The following is a 21,362-nucleotide window of genomic DNA, read 5'->3' on the forward strand; positions in this document are numbered from 1 at the left end:
ACTAATTTGTTGGAAGAAAAAACACTGTTCTGACCGAAAAACAAGCTGAAAAGTACGAATTATAAGGGCCAGTTTGGTTGCCGAAATTTTTGGCAAAACGACACTATAGCGTTTTCGTTGTTATTTGACAATTAGTGTCCAATCATAGTTTAATCAGGCTTAAAAGATTCGTCTCGTGGATTTCGTCTAAACTGTGTAATTAGTTTTATTTTTTATTTATATTTAATACTTCATACATGCGTCTAAAAATTTGATGTGATCAAAAATCTTGAAAAATTTGACATTTTAGAAAGGAGCTAAACAGGCCTAAGACAAGCGAACATGGTCTAGCGTAGCATTGGGGCGGCCAACGTCAACTAGCTAACTACCAACATAAACCGACCACAATATAATTAACCTTATCGTGTGGTGCATGTGTGTTCTTTGCTAGCCGTATGATGACTCCAACGCAAGTATATATAGCACGTCCTACTATTATTGTACTATAAGAGCCGTACTATGCATGCATTGGACTATATGATATGATATATTGGCCACACACGTCTAGTAGCTAGGGCCTTGTTTAGTTCCCTCTAAAACATTAAATTTTTCAAGATTTCTCGTCACATCGAATACAAAAACGCATGCATGAAACATTAAATATAAATAAAAAATAAAACTAATTACACAGTTTAGACGAAATTCACGAGACGAATCTTTTAAGTCTAATTAGATTATGATTGGACATTAATTGTCAAATAACAACAAAAACGCTACCGTACTTATTTTGCCAAAATTTTCAGATATAAACTGGGCCTAGATCAATCGACTGTGTGGACCGTGAGAAATACTAACGGCATGTTGGTTAGGCTGTGACTTGTTGTAAATGATTGTAAATTTTTAACTAAATTAGTATTTTTCTTTCATATAAATTAGTTAGTAGTATTTTTTTACGAACCAGTAACGATATGAACCAGTCAATCGAACAGGCCGTGCATTGTCTATGTAACGTAACAACTAAAAACCTGCAGTTAATTAAATGCATGAATCCGAGTTCAAAAGTAGCATATTTGATCCAGCTCCGACGATTAATTAAACAGGGTAAAAAAACTGCCAAATAAAAGGCCGCCCAGCTAGCAAGGTGGAGTAATTAGTCATGCATCGCCTTGGAGGTGGAGTGAACCTACGGGTCTCTTTGTTTGGGCAGCTGTAGACAGCCCTAGAGAATGTTTGGAGTTGGAGAGGTGTCTACTTAACCACCTCAAGTATAAATTAGATATCGAACACATTAAAGTTTACAAAATCGGTCATTTTACTCCCTGGGTGTGGTTTTGCTAGGCGGTTTTGCGTATGTGGCAGTTGTTTTGCTTGCTGGCGTGCTGAAGTAGATTCTGATGCTGATGTGGATGATTGACAAGTGGGCCCCGCTTGTAAGTAACAGGTCCTCTCACAGACAGATGGGCCCCACCTATCATCTCCTACCTCTAGCTCCTCCCACCTCCAGCTCCTCCCGTCGGCCGCTGCAGCCTGGCCACCACGTGGACTAGGTGTCGTTGCCTTCACCGAGCGCGCGCACCGCAAGACCTGTCCCTCGCAAGGACCCAGTCTCCCCCCTCCGAAAGGTCCTAATGGTTAGAGGGGGGTGAATAGCCTATAAAAGTTTCTATAACAACACTCAAGCCAAGAGGTTAGACAATTATAAAGCAAAGCAAGTGTTGCGCTAGTCTACTAAAAATACAAGCCTTCTATCTATAATTCTAGTTGCTATGATCTTTAATTCACACATAAGAGGCTATGTCACTACCACTAAGTTAGTGAGCTCTCAAAAACTAACTAAAGAACCTCATTAACCACTAGACAAGACACAAGCTAGCTCTCAAAACTAATTACACTAAAGAGCTTAGCTACACAATATAAAAACAAGAAAGGGGATGATGTTTATACCGCCGTGGCAAGTGACAATCAATCAATCACAATGAATACCAATAAAATCCTCGGAGACAATGATGACACAAGATTTTTTACTCAGGTTCACTTGCTTACCGATAAGCTAGTCTCCGTTGTAGCGATTCACTCACTTAGAGGTTCACGCGCTTATAGGCATTATACGCCTAACCCACAATCGGGTGCCGCACAACCAACACAAAATGAGGATCACACAAGTTGTAAGCAATCCACTAGAGTATTTTTTGGCTCTCCATCGAGAAAAGGTCAAAAACCCCTCATAATCATCACGATCGGAGCCAGAAACAAGTACATTCCTCCGCTCGACAATCCTCGCTGCACCAAGCCATCTAGATGGCGACAACCACCAAAAAAAACAAGCGAATCCCGCAGCGAAACACAATCACCAAATGTCTCTAGAGGTAATCACTCAAGCAACGCACTTGGATTTACTCCCAATCTCACAAAGATGATAAATCAATGATAGAGATGAGTGGGAGGGCTTTGGCTTAGCTCACTAGATTGCTATGTCATTAAAAATGGCTAAGAGAGTGAGCAACAGTCGGCCAAGGGCTTTTTATAAGGCCCTCGCATAAATAGAGTCGTTGGCTCTCAGTTTGGGCAGAGATCGACATGACCGGCTGCGCCGATCAATGTGACCGGATGTACCACCTTCAGCGTCCGGTCGCTAATCTGCTGCCACGCGTCCATGAGATTCAACCACAGCTGCTAATCTCCAACGGCTAGCTCAGTCGCAACAATGGTCAAGTGATGACCGGATGCGCTGCTACACCGAACAGACGTGGCCGCCCAGCGTCCGATCCTGCTCACGCCAATGCCACCAAGCGCTGACCGGACGTGCTGCTCCACTCACCTGATGCCGAGCCCGCGCAGCATCAGATCATTTATAGTAAGGTTCCCAAGCGGCTTTTAGATGACCAAACGCGTTAGGTCACGCATGACCGGACGCACCGGTGAGTCCGATCTTCACTGCCTCGCTCAACTGTTTGCGTCAGCGTACGTCACCACCTGACCGAACACAGGCCCTACGCACCTAGTCACTTTTACTGTTCATCATCTGGTCAAAGGACCGAGGGCGGCCTCCACATCAAGCCACTAACTGGACGCGGCTGCTGAGTCCGGTCGCCGCCAGAGCAGCGTTCGGTCACCTCGAGACAACCCCTTCTCAACTCCAAACTTCACCACCCTTGCTCAAATGTGCCAACCACCAAGTGCATCACCTTGTGCACGTGTGTTAGCATATTTTCACAAACATTTTCGAGGGTGTTAGCACTCACTAGAATCTAAATGCATATGCAATGAGTTAGAATATCTAGTGGCACTTTGATAACCGCATTTCGATATGAGTTTCACCCCTCTTAATAGTACGACTATCTATCCTAAATGTGATCACACCCACTAGGTGTCTTGATCACTAAAATAAAATGGCCCTATCAAATTCACCTTTGCCTTGAGCCCATTTTGTTTTTTTCTTTCTTCTTTTCCAAGCCCGAGCTCTTTATCGTCACCATGGCTATCACCACCGTCAAGATCTTCATCATTTGCTCTACCACTTGGAATGTACTTAACCTATCTCATATTCACTTAGAGCTTTCACTCTCTCCATACCCCGTATGTGTATCTCGGCCGCCATTGACGACATGGCCATCGAGCTCACCGCGATTTGTCCCTCCTCTTCTTCTCCGCCTATAAAAGGAAGCCCTGACCTCCTCTCACACACGCCGCTGCTGTAACACCTCTGGTGTTACGAGCTTACTTAGCACCACGATCTAGGCTTAAGAGAAATTATCAACACGAGTTCCACGGATTTTAAATTTTAAACTCACATGCAATGATAAAACAAACCTTACATGAGTCACTTTTGCGGTTAAGAAAAACTAAACGAACATTGTAGGTGAGTTTATGTTATGTGAAAACATGCTAATGAGATCCTAATAGGAAACATATAATAAGTTGTCTTACTTGTTTGGCTTTGGTCGACGTTTTAAAAATCGTGTTGGTCACTGTTCCGACCGCTTGGCCCCTAGGGCCCGGTCACCACGCGCGGGCACCGCTGTCGCCAGCACAGGCCGTGGTAGGCCAGTTGCCGCTGGCCGGCTTGAGCGTCTGGGAGGGTGCCGCGCTACACCCTAGCCTAGTGTTGGTCAGTCCCGACTGGCTGCGGCCAGGCTCCCGCCGTAGTGTGCACGTCATGCGCGTGGGGCCGGCCGCGGCGCCACGCGCAGGTCCAAACCGAGGCCGTGGCTGCCGTGGTGTGGTCGGCAAGGTGTTTCATCGCCTCTTGTCTTAGCAACCACGTCAAGCCCTTTAGCATGTGCTGCTGCAGCACGGCTGGTCGAGGGCCCGGTATCAATGGCGATGGGATGCCCCTGCCTCGCTTGTCCCCACGCGCTTGGGTGCCGTCTGCCATGCCTTGCCTCGCTGGCCAGTCTGTGAACGTCGACCGCACGCCGGGCCCGTTAAGGTCACACTCGCTCCCTGTTGTGCGCAGGCTAGGCAGACGCGGCGCTGTTGCCATTGACCGTGCGCATGCACTGCCTTTGGTGCCATCCGTGCTAGCCGACGTGCCTTGTCGGTCACATGTGCCACGACCGTCCTACCCCCCCCCCACCATGCCCTGATCACTCGGTCGGCTTGCCGACCCGCTCTGCTCTATGTTTTTAAGCCGTCTCGTAGTCGCCAGTCGCCATGGCCGCTTTTCCTTCCCTTCCTAATTCATCGGGCACAGAGCGTTTCCCTCCAATTCCTCGCGTGCCCTGGTGCCCGAGGTCTTAGGCTTACCCCTGTAGCCAATCGTGGTGGGAATCATCCACCAGCGGCCACGCGCGAAGCATAGCCGTCGCCGCCGTGCTGTTTCTCTCTAGAACAGAGCACGGTTGGGGGGCAAGGTCTGAACCTTCGGCAGAGGTTCAATTGATGGCACCGGTTGTCGTAATTTGTTCCCCTCTATTGGGTGCTCACCGGTTTTCGCCAGGTTCCTCACCGAGCGACGCGGTGGCACGGCCATGTCCATCGTGGAGCGCGCTGCTCTGGTCGCTCGCACGTGGCCGGGATCCTCCGGACCTTCTCCATCTCAACCGGCTACGCGGCATCCCCTGAGGCTTGGGGTGCAGCGGAACCCACATCAAGACTGGATGCCAAATCTAGCGTCCTGCCAGAGGATACACCATCCTGCATGAGAGCCAAATGACTAGATGGTCAATAACTGCATTTGAGAATACAAATTTTAGCAGCAGACAGACAAATGACTAGGTAACAAATTATAGCAAGCTAGAACAGAACGCAATATGTTTGTTAAAAATATCACAATCCTACATACAGTAGGCCATGACGGAAATGTGAGCGTTGTTTCAAAAGGGAAAAATAAGATGTGCCGGAAAAAGAAAGAAACAAACAAAAGTCCTGAATGTATGATAATGTGGCTAACAAACTATCATTCTAACAGAATGTAAACTGTCAGATGAACACTTATACTCTCGATCCAAATCAAGTGACATGTTAAGGGTAATTATAAACATAGTAGACAAGGAAATGAAGCAACTGCCCAAACAAGGAAAAAAAGGAAAAGGTTATGTTGTTGGCAATGCTTAACTGTTTTCATATCAAGTGGTATAACACGAAAGCCAGAAGAAATCAATGAAGCATCATCCGGGAAGTGCTCATCAATTGGTGCAAACACAAGCTGGAAGGAGGAACCCACAGATTTCTCATCTATTCCAGTGCAAAGCTGAAAATTGAAACAAAGGAATGATTAGCAATGCATGGTCTTAAAACGAATTGCTCAAGATACTCTCTTTTAGAACCTTGATCTATTTCTTTATTCAAGAACCCAATTAGTATTGTTAAACAGACATGTGCCTGTTGTTAAACCAAAATCAGTAGCCAGATCTCATTTCATGTACAGTAAAACGAGACAATTAACCAAATATCAACAAGGCTCATTTCTGAGCCTACAGGACAATTTAAATGTCAAAGAGCCTATAAGCGTAACTTTGAGAAGCGACTACGTCATAAGAGTTATAGAATAATCATCCTGTTAGTTAAAAGACATTGATCTTGCTAACCTTTTGGTTCAGTGAGGCAATGCAGGACTTCAAAACAAAAGAATATATGGAACTCAAATATTTACCTGGAGAAGGTGGATGTCTCTTGAAAGAAGAGCTTCATCATGAGTAAGAGGTTGTCCTTCAAGGCGGACAACTTCAAGAATCTGTTATTCAACAGTCAATGACAGTAATTATAAGTCACATGGTACATCTAATATAACTAAGGTAACAATGAGAGAGCGAATGATGGAAACGAAATCAATTAGCTTCACAAAGACACAGGCTTTCGACAAAATAACTACAAACATACCTCCTCGTTCTCCACTGTGTGAGCAAGTGGCATGATCATCTGCCCCCCAGAGAATCTCAAAGGTCGCAACCCAGGAAGTGAGCACGCACTGGTCTTCAGTGATGAAGCCAAATACGCATCAATATTGTAATCGGCCCATTCAGATCTATGCTCCCTCAGAAATCGGACCAGTACTGCTGGTGGGACACTCTAGAAAATACCAATAAAGAAACATGTTCATGTTAAAAGTGTTTATACCAGTAGCATATTTTTTATTTTCAAATGGGCTGTAGCTCTTCCAATCACCTTACAGGGGTGAAACTCAAATTTCTAGTGTCAAATGTGCACGCACGACCGCATTTAAGCAGAATTCCTAAATCTCTAGTGTACAATGTTTATGTACAATCAGAAAGACATCTATTGTGCCTCTTTCTGCTTAACACTAATTGTGGTACAAGAACCGTTAGGTCTCAATGCATAGATGGTACACAGCCAGAAATGTATTCAATAAAGTGCAAATCAAACAATGATGATATAATGTTTTTTATTAAGAGGTACAATGTAATGAAACAAAACTCTGCTATTCATTTGTTTACCTGTGCACAACGCAATATGTAATGGTTCCTGCTTTTCCCCCTTTATTTCTAAATATAAAATATGAAGACTGCACTACAAATAATGATCACCCTTACCTGCAGTAACATGGATGCCTTCGCACAAATAATGCCTCCAGGGGCTCCAAATGTAATCCCAGCATTGCTGTTATTCCTAATTTTCTTGGTTGAGTTGCAAGCAACAACAACGTCTTCAATGCCATCTCCCCCCATTACAGACCAGCCATCATCATTGAAACCACTAATGGCATCATTAAAACCCCTAATGGAAGAACAATAATTTTTTATGTTTTAAACTGGACAACAAGATGCACATGAAAGTTGCGGTTAAAGTTTAATAAAAATCACCTGCTTAGTCTTTGACTAAAGGTCCGTAGTACTGCAGGTTGCCTTCCCAAGGCGTATACTACTTCTCCACTTGTTTCTTGAGCAATTTGTCTAAGGTGGCGCAGTGCCTGGATACACAGAGCAGCTAGCATGAAGTATAGTGCTAAGAATGAACTATTCAAACACGTCCGCAGAACTAAATGCAACCAAGTATACAGCCAGTCATTACTTAGAACATATAAAACAGACCTTTTCATTCATGAATAAATAGAAACCGATTATTGGTGACCTTATTAAAAAAAAATCAAAAGTTGTAAACTAAAAAGACCATAGGGCCAAAAAAAAAACACGTACCACTGTAGTCATTTTCTGAGCAACTACTCTAGAAGACTCATACAGCGGTCGAAGCACTTCAGGAACACTCCATGCCTGAGATGAAACCCACTACAATCATTAATGGATAACAGACAGACTAACAGCATCAAAAGATTAAAATAATAATAAAAGGTGGGAACCAGACCTCAAGATCTAGATGGTCCACTATATGCACAATCGAACCTCCACCTTCGCATGGGCGAACTAAATACCCACTTGGAAGCATTTCAGCCCTAACAAATTGCTGTGCAGAGGCTGCATTTGGACCGCCTCCAGAACCACTCAAGGATCTCTCACAGACCTTGGAGATGAAGATTAGCAAATATTAGTGTCCTGGTTCCTCCGTTATAAAGATAAAAGCAACAAAACTGCAATTCAGACCACATACCACAAGGCTACCATCTTCCATTGTTGTCGTGTATCGTAACGTCCAAAAATCACGTGCAGGGACTAAAGTTGTTGGGGCATACATCTGCAGGAACATAAAAATATTACCATCGACATAATGAGTCATGCAGTTCGCCAGAAATGCTAAAGAAACATCACCAATGAAGCAAAATAAAATTTCCCACCTGCATGTAAATAAGTTCAACTGTTCCCCCATTTCCAGCTGGAAACATTGTAAACACTTCAAGACTTCGACAATCACGGAACCAAGAGGGACGATCTTTCAAGATCTCTATGACCTGCATAACACAGCTATATCAGGATCAAATAACTTCTTGAAAGTAAATGCTACAATTTGTATCAATGATTGATAGGCAAAATATGAAAATATCCAAGGGCCTTTGTAAGATCATATAAATGATCCATGAGTTTGTTCGAGATTGCTCAGATGTAAGGAGGTATGTCATAAATAATTAGACACATAAAAGAGTCTAATCATATGCAGAAGTTACACAAATCACTTGCAAATTTACAGACTAGAACAAAGAAAACAATGGGTACATTCGTAAAGGTAGCACAAGGTCCCAAACAATTTAAATACTTACTTTTGTTGGTTCTAGATTCACCAAACCACAGGCGCGGGCAGCAACACCACGGCAACCATGCGAAATGGCCACAATACCAACCGAATCCGGACCAGGCTAATCAGAAAACAAAATGTAGTTAGCACCTAGCACTTATGTGAAAGAAAAATGTAACTTAAGCCAAAGAACAAGAATTGAGAGTTGACATATAACCTTCATCCCAGGCATCTGGACCCAATCAATAGCTGTCCCAGTAGCCTTTGAGAGGAACTCTGTGAAGGTCTCCTCTGCAATCGCAAGGAGTCTGAAACAAGAATTGAAATGACACTGCGATTAGGACAGTCTTAAAATGGCAAGGTTATGCAACAAGAATCCTTCTCCAGATGGCCAGAACGATTCACTTACCCAGAAGGGTTACTTGCATCCCTTATAGGGTTTGGAGGGGTAGTGACATTTGATTCACAGCTTGTATCATTGGCCAATGAAGTCTGTGCCCAATCAATAGATGATATCAGGACATTGCAGCGATAGAATACTCCGGTAGGCATTATATTATCCCAGGGTTCAATATTAAATAGATTCAACACCACCATCACATGGACAACAGGTTTCAGTGGGTACTGCATGCACCAGCCCCAAATAACAGCATAATGTGGACTTAACATCTCATTGGCATAAATTTGCTGGCACTATAAACTTTTGAAAGTCATCCAATGCTAGTACAGTACAACACTAATAAGGTACAAAATACTGCAGGAAACTGGACTCCACTTCACAGACATGGTACAAATGAGGCATCAGCAAACTGACTTTTAGCAATAGCGTGATTTGTAAGCAACAAGGCCAGCACATTGATCGAAGACTTACATTCTGCAGCTGCTGCCGCATGTGCGCATTTTCATGAACCAACTGAGAGACTTGCTTCTGAAGACGCTCATTCTCTTCCATAAGAAGCTTGTTCATTGCCGTCAGCTTTCTGTTCACAGCCTGAAGCCGCGAAGACTCCTTCCGCTGCTTATCACGGCACCTACAGAAGGGACAGGCACATTAATCCAAACGCGGAACACATTCTCCATTAGAACTAGTGGGCTGTGGTGTGGCTCGACTTCGACTTGTCGGATTTGGTTACCTTCGGTTCTGGAACCAGACTTTGATCTGCTTTGGCTCAATGTTGGAGAGTATAGGACACTCGCGCAGCAGTTGCTGCCGCCGTGAGGAGCTTGGCTTGGGGCAATCGATGTAGAGCCGCTCGAGCACCTCAACTTGCTCCGGGGTGTAGCGCACATATTTCCCCGAGTCCATCCCGGGAACCTTATCAAATCCTCCGCTGTCGCTGCTTCCCCCTCGCATCGCCACCGCTGCAGCCATTGTTCCCTTATTCCCTCAGCAACGCAAAATCGTGGCGTAGCCTCACAAATCTCGTCGCCCTCTCTCCGCCTTCAACTGCTGCTGCTCTTAGCTCGGCCCCGCTCGCACTTCAACTTCTAGCACGCGAAGATCCCTGGGAGGCAAAGGAAATGGAGGACTGCAATGAGCTACGGCACCGAATTTTGCTTCGACAGCCGTGGGCATCAAAACTTCACTGCAAAGGTACAAATGCTGGGGGTCGAGACTCGAGATGCACACAACAAAATTGTGCAGGTTGAGCTGATAAAATCGTGGAAACGACTTCCGAGAACGGAGGGAAGGCGAAATGGAGTAGTAAAACTAGAACTGGACTTTGGCCAAAACGAACAAGACGAAATTCTACCAAAACGATTCGGAAATGGCAGACACCTGAAGCGATCAAATCGGCAGCGTCAGTGGACACGCGCAAACACCAAAAGCGGGACAGATCCACACAGCAGAGGCAAGGCGAGACAAGAGCCTTGGGTGCAAAAGCTAGCGGGAACTCGAGGTAGGTAGGTAGCTAGATCCTGGGGCGCGGAGCTCTGACCTGCGTGGGTGGGATGTGGGATGCAAACGCGCGGCGAGGCCGACTGACCGACCGTGAGAGGCAGGCCCCCTCGGCGAGGAACGGCGCGGCGCGGACGGCGGAGCAGACGCGCAGGCAGGCACACGACGCAGAAGAGGGGAGGGGACGGACAGCCTCACAGCCTGCCCGAGCCCGAGCCGCCTCCCGCGGCGCCTCGCATGCGCATCGATCGCCGGAGGCGCTTGACGGTTGGGTGGATCGGTTCAGGCGACGACGGCAGCGGACGCTAGCGCGACGGCCACCGCAGGAGAGCAAGCAGGCACCTACTCCGGGCTCCGGCGCGCGGTGGGAGCTAGGGTTCGCGGGTGCGGTTGTGGCGTCGTGATTGATTGAGTTTGAGGGGGGAGGGCAGGAGGGCGTAGGGGATGGGGAAAGGTGACAGCCTTAAAGCGGAGACAGAGACGTGGAACAGCGGCAGCAGCTGCAGCAGTAGCAGCGTGCACAGTCGCAGCTTGCAACGGAGGTGACGAGAGGAGAGAGAGAGAGAGAGAGGGAGACGGTGGTGGTCAGACTGTCTTCTACGGCAAGTAATCTACGTAGTCACCTAAATGTAAAATAATAAGAGATCTAAAATCAGTCTTTAATAAAGTATTAATAAAATAAACCTTTTTTTATGTTGTTTATGTAACTCAAATATGGATATTATTTCTTCTAATTCTCTTTTAGTCTACTCCCTCCGTCCCAGAATATCTGTCGTTTTCGTTTCCCGAGAAACCACTTTAACAAAAATATATATTAAAAAATATTATTATTTATGGTACATAATTAGTATCACTGGAAAGATCTTTGAATCTAGTTTTTTAATAAATTTATTTAGAGATACAAATATTGCTAGTATTTTTTATAAATCAAGTTAAATTTATGGCACGAAAACCAAAAACAACCATTAAATCGAGACATAGGGAGTAGCTGCAAAAGAACACGTTGAATAAATATTAAACTTTTTATTTATAGCGAGGTTAAGGGCGTGTTTGGGACTGCTCCGCTCCACGTTTTTCAGCTCCGCTCTATGTTTTTTAGCCAAACGGTTTTAGCTCCACGTACTCTGCTCCAGAAAAAAGGGTGTAGTTGTGAGAGCACCTAAAGAGGTACTCCACAAACTCCAGTTTTTTGTGAAGCTGCTCCACGGTGAAGTTTATGGAGCAGAGTTTGTGGAGCAGTCCCAAACACCCCTAAAAGATCGAATGAGTCTTGTGCCGTGGGTGTCGTCGTCGCAGATAGCCTTGCTGGGGCTCGCTCGGTCGCAGCAGTGGCCTGCCAAGCACTGTGCTGCCGAAGCAGACGGCCTACTGTAGTACTGTATATCCCAGCGGTCGGAGTCGGACAGGAGGAGCGGAGCGGAGGACGGAGGAGAGAGACGCCGGCCGGGCCGGATGGGTTGGCCTGCTGGCCTAGCCGCGCAACGGGACGCGGAGGCGGTGCACGCGGTGCAGTGCACCGGCGGGGCGGGCCCGGGGGTTGGGTTGGCCTGGGGGTGGAGCGTGATTGCGCTACGCTTTCCCGGCTGATCGAACCGCGCGGGGGCCCACGTCGCGGGGACCGGGACACGGTGGGGTCCGCCAGGGTGTACGAGAGGCCCGGTCTACGTGGGGTGGGAGGTGGGGGAAGGCGCGCGGGCCCCGCGCTGCCGGGAAGCGGACGCGCGCATCGAGGAGCGCGCGGGTGGGGGTGGGGGCCGCGCTCAAATCAGCGGCGGAATGACGGGGCTGCCCCTGCTCGCCGTCGGGGCGGCGTGGGCGCGGCGTTCCAGCGCCCGAGCCGTGGTCCAGCGCGCGCGCCGCTCTCTGGAGTGGGCCTGGACCCGGTGCACGGCGGTGGCGTCGCAGGTACTCCCTCTGTTAAAAAAAAAACGCAATCTGCTTTGAATCTGTACACGTGTTTTTTTTTCCTGAACGGAGGGAGTAGCGACGACGGGGCGGGCGCGGCCGTACCCGCACGGTCCCCCGTTCCGTTGCAGCCGTGCGGCGCCTGTGGGGCCCGCACGGAGTGCGGAGCCGGCACGCGCGCTGCGGGCTTGTCAGCCTCTGGCCAGTGACCTGTCAGCTGTGGGCTAGTATGGCAGTAAAAGAAGGGAAAGCCTAGCCCCTGGCCGCCTGGCGTCGCTTTTTTACGGTTTTACTACACCTGCGCTGCGCTTTGCCCTCGCTTGCTCCCAAACGGCGCCTTTTACTGCAGCTGCCTTTTCCCCGTTCACGGGCACGGCAGCGTGCAAAAGAAAGGCGCTGCTACAGTTTGAACTGGACTACAGTGTCGCTCTGCAAAGGCGGTGACGCCGGCTCTGTAACGGGAAAGGTTATATAGCTACAGTGCCTTGTATCGTGATTTCTCGTCCAGCAAAGGCGTGACGGTACGCGGACTGTGCTGTCGAGATTTTCATCGCAAACGATCGTGAATTATTTACTATAAATTAATTTTATATTTAAAAAAAATATAATTTCAGCTTATATAACAGACTCTTAATTTCAAGGGCAGCAAATCTTCAGAGGGGGGACTGCGATGTGGGCCACAGAACTGTCCCCCTCGCCCCTGCCACTTGATGACCAGCGTAAGGCCCCGTTTAGATCCAAAAATTTTTGGATTTTGACTCACTGTAGCATTTCGTTTGTATTTAATAATTAGTGTTTAATTATGGACTAATTAGGTTCAAAAGTTTTGTCTCGCGATTTCTCGACTAACTGTGTAATTAGTTTTTTTTCCGTCTACATTTAGTACTCCATGCATGTGCCGCAAGATTCGATGTGACGGTTACTGCGCAAAAATTTTTGGATTCTAAACAGGCCCTAAATGAGAAGCAAAGGACTTGTTTAGTTTCAAAAAGTTTTCCTAAAAAGTACTACAGTAGTTATCACATCAAATCTTGCAATACGTGCATGGAGTATTAAATGTAGACAAAAAAAAACTAATTGCATAGTTTGGTTGGAAATCGCGAGACGAACGTTTTAAGTCTAATTAGTCCATGATTAAATACTAATTACTAAATAAAAATGAAAATACTACCATAGCCAAAATTTTAAATTTCGTCCATCTAACCAAGCCAAAGAAAGAACTGCGAGGTACTACAGACACATGTCTACTCCGGAGGCCGGAGGCCGGTGTGTTGTGTGTGATAGCAACAAGATAATTTTAAATAGGTCACAATATTAGCATTTTCTTTCTCCGCTATACCGATGAATGAGTTAATTATATATCCATAGATGAAGAAATTAAGTTTTTTTTTTTTTTGCTCAGAGCAGAGAGGCCGTTGGGCTAAGATAATAGAATTACCAACCTAATAATTTAGAAAGAGCACACAAACGTAAAACCAGTACTACAATACAGGGACCATTAATTCTAGAAGCTTTCAGACCTGCAGTTGCTAGTCACGAGAAGAAGCCTAAACTGGTGGACAAAATGACCGCTTTGCATAAGCTGGAGCTGTATATGATCTCTTCGATTGAGTTATGTTTTGAATAAGTTGGAGGACAATTTGATTTATTAGAGACTTGTGTTTTTTCCATTAAAGTTATAAAGAATCTAAGCTATACGATATTTGTTACTTATTTATCTATAAAAACTTTTTTATTATTACTTTTATCTGTGTCCTACATTTTCTCTCTTAGTCCTCCTCACACTCACTTATGCCTATACCCAGGGGCGGATCTGCCAGGGGGGCTGTCGGGGCTCAAGCCCCCCTACCCTGGCAGCTCCATTGGAGCCCCCCCCCCCTAGCCCCCCTATGATTTTTTCGGCCATTAACAACAGGAAAGAAGGTGCTGTAGTGCTCTCGACGGAGGTTGTCGGTGCTTTGGAACCAGGGGTCCCTCAACCAACGAGTGAATTTGTGCTGCGTGCTCCTAATCCCGGATGGTGATGCAAAGAGACACAAGATTTATACTGGTTCAGGCAATCGAGGCCCTACGTCCAGTCCGAGAGATCGATCTTGTATTCCTTGCACCGGAGTGCTCGTAGTAGGGGGTTACAAGCTAGGTGAGAGAGGGGGCTAGCCCCAGGTCTCGGCGAGGGTGGTGCGGGCTGCTTGAGGCGTTGTTCTCCACCAGCGTAGCGGAAGTGTCTAGTTCTATCGGTGTGTTCGTCCCCTTTTTTCTGTCGCCCCCTAGAAATGGCCCCGGTCCTTCCCTTTTATACTCCAAGGGAGAACCAGGAACCTACATATGTTGCTACATAGCGTTCTAAAAACGGGGGTGGCGTGTCCGAGCCCTGTAGCCGGCCACTGTTGCGGCATGGTCGACGGAGTGGCCCCGTCCTTGTCGTGCAGAAGTGACGCGCCGGTCATACTCGATCTTGTGCGTCGTGGGGCTCCAGTACAGCTTGATGCAGGACATGGCGGGCGACGTGCTGGTCACCGTATAATGACGTCGTAGTGGGCAGCGGCTCTGCAGATGCCGAGGCCGAGCCATCGTGGGGGGCTCGGCGGTCATGGACCCTCAGGCTGCCGAGCCCGTGAAGCAAACTGCCGAGGCCTCGGGGGAGTTGTTGGCCCTGGGTACTGATTCCGAGGCCACAGTAGCCCAGATGTGGCTTCCCACGCCGCGTTGTCCTCGGAGCAGGAGTTGGCAGCACAGTGAGGCATGGGTGTCAACCATGTGCATGGTGGTTAGCACAGTGACGGGTAACCCCTGCCCAGTCCGAGGGACGTGCAGGTCATCGCGTGATGACGTCGTAGGGGGCCGTGGTTCTGTAGGTGCCGAGGCCAAGCCATCGCGGGGGGCGTTGGCGGACATGGGTCCCCAGGCTGTCGAGCCCCTGAAGCAAACTGCCGAGGCCCTGGAGGGAATTATTGGTCCTGGGTACTGATTCCGAGGCTACAGTAGCCCAGACGTGGCTTCCCACGCCGCGTTGTCCTCGGAGCAGGAGTTGGCAGCACAGTGAGGCATGGGCGTCAACCATGTGCATGGTGGTTAGTACAGTGGCGGGTAACCCCTGCCCAGTCCTGCCTCCTGTCCCATCGGCCATTCTGCTGTACTGTGCCGAGCATGCCGTTGTCGTCAGGGGCAGCAGTTGGCTGAGTTGATGCGACACGACGTTTTGTCAGAGGGACGGGAGAAGGAAGAGGCATCGGAGTGCTGCCGAGCCTGCCTTGCGCGAGACGGAGGGTCGGTGGCCCGGCCGAGGCCTTTGGCGGGGAATCGCTCGGAGTCAGTAGTGAGGGGGCCTCGGGCGAATCGGAGAATCGGCCGAGGCCCGTGGCGATGGGCCTCGGGCGAGTCGGAGAATTGGCCGAGGCCCTTGGAGCCTCGGGCGAGTCGGAGAATCGGCCGAGGCCGGCAGCGTTTAGCTGGTTTCGATCTTTACGAAGTCTAAGCAGTTGTTTTTTGGGTCTTGCTTAGGGTACCCCTTCTCGCGGTACCCGACAGAGGTTGAAGATGAGTTTCGAGTTGAAGATGAGTTCCCAGCCCCCCCTAAATGTATTTTCTAGATCTGCCACTGCCTATACCCACCACTGCATAGACTCACATGCCAGCTTGTTTGCATGAGAGTCAATCTCTCCTTCATCTCTCATTTCTTCTTTTCCCCACATTAGCATTTACACCTCATATAATAAATACAAACGCGTCAGTATAAAGACATCAAATAAAGATGATCTTGCAACGACCTGCCTGCTTTGCAGGACAAACTGAAGTAGTTCTTCCCGAGATTTATGAAAATATAGCCATTTCGACGTGGCTCTTTGGTGTGAATTTTTCTTTGCGTCCACCCCCATAGAATTCATATATTTTCCCTGTGTTATGTCCAAATGTGATAAATAAAAAAATTCTGCATTTTGAATTCCTATAGAATTGTAAATTGAATGCAACTTTAATCCGACGTTTTTTCCCTAAAGTTCCAAAGAGAAAGAGACCCTAATAAAGAGAGATATCAAGGAGATACAAGCAGCGGGGGATCAATCCGGTGCCCTACTCCCCTTCCCTACTAATGGCGACATGAGGCAGGGATAAGGTATATACTATCGGTCTGTTCGCTGGTTGATTTCTAGGCTGATAAGTTTAACTGGTGCTGTTTTATTGTGAGAAAAAAAATATTATTAGAACCTTGACTGAAACCCACTAGCGAACGGGCCCTATCTCAGGGAACGAACAATGACTTGCACAGCCAACAAGTAGCAGCGCGCACGCACGCATGGGTACATGATAAGGCTATGTGCCATCAGCATGCATAGCTACTATATCCTACAAGAATGAATGAATTTCTTAATTAGGCACCCTTGAAATAAACAACGCGGGTGGTTACGTTGATCCATGCATGAGAGCGGATGCGTGAAATAGTATCTTATGGCGGACGCACGCACGCGAGAAAAAGAAAGAAGCAGGGGGAGGCCGGGAGGGGGCGGCAACATGCACGCACATGACTCCACCTCCAACGCAACTGCCCCCCATTGCCGCCGCCCTGCACTGAAGCTTCTCTTCTCTTCTCTTCTTCTTCTTGCTTAGGAGTAAGCTTCTGGCTGTAGTAGTTAGCTCCAAGGATTCATGAATTCATCAAACCTTCCTTCCAGGTTTGGTATGGACCATGGAATAGAAATACTCCAGCTAGCTAGTACAATGAACATGCATGCATGCATGGTATGCTGTAAATTAAATAAATATGTGATAAGTACTCTAGTAAACACCAGTGGTACGGTAGCTAGCTAGTAATACTAAAGAATGTTATTATTTAGGAATCAGGAAGGTGCTCGTGCTACTAGGTTCGTGCTACGCAGGTACTGTTCGCTTCTCTTATAATCTATCTTTTTAAAATAGTATTTTTCTCTCATAACAAATTAACTGAAACAGTGTTTGGATTTATTTTTGAGCGAAGCGAACGAGCCTATATATGGATTATATATATTATATATAACGGAATGGAACCATGCATGCATCAGCCACGGGTTAAGGTTAATAAACTGTTGTTATTATATTAGGGGCCGACGGTACGGTGGTTAGTGTTTGCCGAGAGCGACGCGGGACATGTATGTATAGCAACAGTAACCGCTAGGGGGGGCGCCGCGTGGTGGTGGTGGTGGATCCGATCCTGACCTGGTTCGACTTACCCTATATTATTTGATTCGATTTATTCAACTTTTTATTTTGAATACTGTTTTTTTTCTTAGTAATTCAGTCGAAATAGTATTTTTCAGCCAGTTTGGTGTCATGCGTGCGTGCACTGTGCTTTGGTTTGACGCTTCCCTTTGGAACTTTACTAGCACACCACAGCACGACAGACATTCCTCCTCTACCTAATGATGGGTGACACACATGCATGCATGTTGCCCATGCCCGGCCTTCTCTTGGTTATTGATCGATCCCAATGACTCTCTGTTTTGTTTTACACCAGCGACGAAGCCAGAAAAGATTTTAGGATGAGCTAAACAAAAAAAATAGAGGATTTTTTTTTTATTTTTTTAACTTTAGTCCCCCTATCTAATATATATATGCATAAAATTTTAAGAAGAGGTTTAGAAGGCTCCACGTGCCCAGGATCAATAGGGGCTAGAGCCCCATAGCTCCACCGCTGGCTTCGTCACTAGTTTTACTCGATCTATCTATATAATATAATATAGCCTTTCTTTCTTCAGGATACACGCTACAGCAGTCCAGAATGTGAGAGCGTACTAACATGAGCATTATATTTGACAAAAAAAATGTTAGGGAGGAGCGAGGAGGACGAAGGATCGGAGTGCTGCAATAATAATTTGTCAAATATGCATGTATGTTGCCTATGCCCGGCCTCTTCCCCTCGGATTCGGACCCCCTTCCCCTTCTCTTGGTTATTGATCCATCCCAATCACAAGAGAATGTGAGAACGTACTAACAAGAGCATACATTTTGACAAAGGCCCCGTTCACGTGTCCTTAAACTCAGCTTAATCTATTTTGAGCATACATTTTGACAAAGGCCCCGTTCACGTGTCCTTAAACTCAGCTTGATCTATTTTTTTTTATTCGGAATAATATTTCTCTCTCACAAATTCCTTCAGATTCATCTAGATTCTTTCAGATTCCTCTAAAATTCCTCCAAACAAACGGTAAAAAAAAAGTGTTAGGGGAAGGAGGACCAAAGATCGGAGTGCTTGCTGCAATAATAACTGTTTAGAGACAGACTCACATACGACGACGACGACGACGGAGGCAGAGGCTGCCTGCCTTTGATTGCTGCGCACGGCTGTTGGCAGCAAACCGAGCAACGTGGACGCGGGCCAGGCCGGCGGCCCCAGCTCCAGCCCACGGCGGCGGTGGTGGCGCACGCCCGCACGTTTCGGAGGCGTGGGAGCCAAGCCTGCTCGTGCGATGTAGCCTAGGTAATAGACCTGCATATGCACCGGCAAGACAAAAAAAAAATCTAAAGCTTGATAGTGCAGTTATACCAGCATGGATGGTTAGGACTTGTTTAGTTGTCAAACTCCGGATGTGCAAAGTTGATAAAATGTACTATAGTATTACTGTAGCATTTCGTTTGTATTTGGTAGTAATTGTCCAACCGTTGACTAATTAGGCTCAAAATGTTCGTCTCGCAAAGTACAACCAAACTGTGTAATTAGTTTTTAATTTTGTCTACTTTTAGTATTTTATATATGTACCATAAGTTTGATGTGACGGAGAATCTTTTTTTTTTATATAGTGTCAAAGTTGGAAGTTTAGGAGAAACTAAACAAGGCCTTAAATAGAAGTCTGCCAAGAATTGTCTGGCCAAACCGGATGTCATTTCTAAAACCGGACGTCTTGCCTTTACCATCCTAAAGAAGCCCGGACTTATTTTGGGCCCTGTTTAGTTCCCCTCCAAAACGCTAAATTTTTCAAGATTTTCCGTTACATCGAATTTTTGGACGCATGCATGAAGCATTAAATATAAATAAAAAATAAAACTAATTATACAGTTTAGACGAAATCCACGAGACGAATCTTTTAAGCCTAATTAGACTATGATTAGACACTAATTACCAAATAACAACGAAAACGCTACAATGACGTTTTGCTAAATTTTTTTTGCAACCAAACTGGCCCTTGGTTGTGTCCCCAGGCAAGGCCGCCTGGCCAGTGGCCACGATTATCAGGCGCTCGATTTCATTCCATTCGCTTGAGATTCTTGCCTGGACAGCGAGCTGCCTGCCAGGGCACAATTCAGACAAATCCCTTACCACGTGTGATCTCTGTGCCAGGAGATCATATTCAGGCCGCGTTTAGTTTTCTTGCAGAATCGGCGCCGCCCGAATTCCCCGGCACTGTAGCACACTATAGTATTTCGTTTGTATTTAATAATAATTGTCCAATCGTTGACTAATTAGGTTTAAAATGTTCGTCTCGCAAAATACAACCAAACTGTGTAATTAGTTTTTTATTTCGTCAACATTTAGTATTTCATGCCTGTACCGTAAATTTGATGTGATGGGGAATCTTCTTTTTGTATAGTGTCAAAGTTTGGATTTTGGTAAAACTAAACATGGCCTCATATACGTGTGCAACAATCAATTGAACAATGCAAGTATACATTAGCGGGGAGCTAGGTGCTTTCAGTCGTCAAGCCAACTCCGACCTTTGCAGACTCCAAAATGTAGTTCCACTTTAATTTTAATATCAACAAAATTTTCTTCTAATTTGGTATTATAACACTGTGTTTAGAGAACTGACCCCAGGCAATAAACCAAATATATATCCAAGATTGGCCCTAGTATACATTGCCGTTGGCAGTCCTTTCCGCGCGCGAAATATCTATGCGCAGGCCGCCGGATAGCTAGATAGATAAGTTAGATAATAGGCATTGATACGTAGATCCGTTCGTTTCGCTGAAAAAACAAGTCGAAATACTGTTCCGACTGATTTGTTGGAAGAAAAAACACTGTTCTGACCGAAAAACAAGCTGAAAAGTACGAATTATAAGGGCCAGTTTGGTTGCCGAAATTTTTGGCAAAACGACACTATAGCGTTTTCGTTGTTATTTGACAATTAGTGTCCAATCATAGTTTAATCAGGCTTAAAAGATTCGTCTCGTGGATTTCGTCTAAACTGTGTAATTAGTTTTATTTTTTATTTATATTTAATACTTCATACATGCGTCTAAAAATTTGATGTGATCAAAAATCTTGAAAAATTTGACATTTTAGAAAGGAGCTAAACAGGCCTAAGACAAGCGAACATGGTCTAGCGTAGCATTGGGGCGGCCAACGTCAACTAGCTAACTACCAACATAAACCGACCACAATATAATTAACCTTATCGTGTGGTGCATGTGTGTTCTTTGCTAGCCGTATGATGACTCCAACGCAAGTATATATAGCACGTCCTACTATTATTGTACTATAAGAGCCGTACTATGCATGCATTGGACTATATGATATGATATATTGGCCACACACGTCTAGTAGCTAGGGCCTTGTTTAGTTCCCTCTAAAACATTAAATTTTTCAAGATTTCTCGTCACATCGAATACAAAAACGCATGCATGAAACATTAAATATAAATAAAAAATAAAACTAATTACACAGTTTAGACGAAATTCACGAGACGAATCTTTTAAGTCTAATTAGATTATGATTGGACATTAATTGTCAAATAACAACAAAAACGCTACCGTACTTATTTTGCCAAAATTTTCAGATATAAACTGGGCCTAGATCAATCGACTGTGTGGACCGTGAGAAATACTAACGGCATGTTGGTTAGGCTGTGACTTGTTGTAAATGATTGTAAATTTTTAACTAAATTAGTATTTTTCTTTCATATAAATTAGTTAGTAGTATTTTTTTACGAACCAGTAACGATATGAACCAGTCAATCGAACAGGCCGTGCATTGTCTATGTAACGTAACAACTAAAAACCTGCAGTTAATTAAATGCATGAATCCGAGTTC

At 45.9% G+C, this 21,362-nt stretch overlaps 1 protein-coding gene across 2 annotated transcripts; it reads right to left on the reverse strand.

Moving 5' to 3' along the window:
- Positions 1–1,152: 1,152 nt before the first annotated feature.
- Positions 1,153–10,924, reverse strand: LOC136450784 (homeobox-leucine zipper protein HOX10-like). Of its 2 annotated transcripts, none has more exons than XM_066451403.1 (16): positions 10,503–10,924; positions 9,696–10,067; positions 9,434–9,593; positions 8,972–9,054; positions 8,780–8,870; positions 8,588–8,683; positions 8,168–8,281; positions 7,984–8,067; positions 7,741–7,896; positions 7,575–7,649; positions 7,242–7,348; positions 6,972–7,155; positions 6,301–6,489; positions 6,074–6,154; positions 5,537–5,671; positions 1,153–5,115 (listed from the first exon to the last, which is right to left on the reverse strand). In XM_066451403.1, exons 2-16 carry the CDS (start codon positions 9,932–9,934, stop codon positions 5,026–5,028), a joined length of 1,884 nt encoding a protein of 627 aa, XP_066307500.1. In that variant the 5' UTR covers positions 9,935–10,067; positions 10,503–10,924; the 3' UTR covers positions 1,153–5,025. The 2 variants fall into 2 exon arrangements, with proteins under 2 accessions (XP_066307500.1, XP_066307507.1); XM_066451410.1 differs by lacking the exon at positions 10,503–10,924 and adding an exon at positions 10,343–10,467.
- Positions 10,925–21,362: the final 10,438 nt, after the last annotated feature.

The sequence above is a fragment of the Miscanthus floridulus genome, chromosome 1 (genome assembly GCF_019320115.1).
Source record: "Miscanthus floridulus cultivar M001 chromosome 1, ASM1932011v1, whole genome shotgun sequence".
Lineage (NCBI taxonomy): Eukaryota > Viridiplantae > Streptophyta > Magnoliopsida > Poales > Poaceae > Miscanthus > Miscanthus floridulus.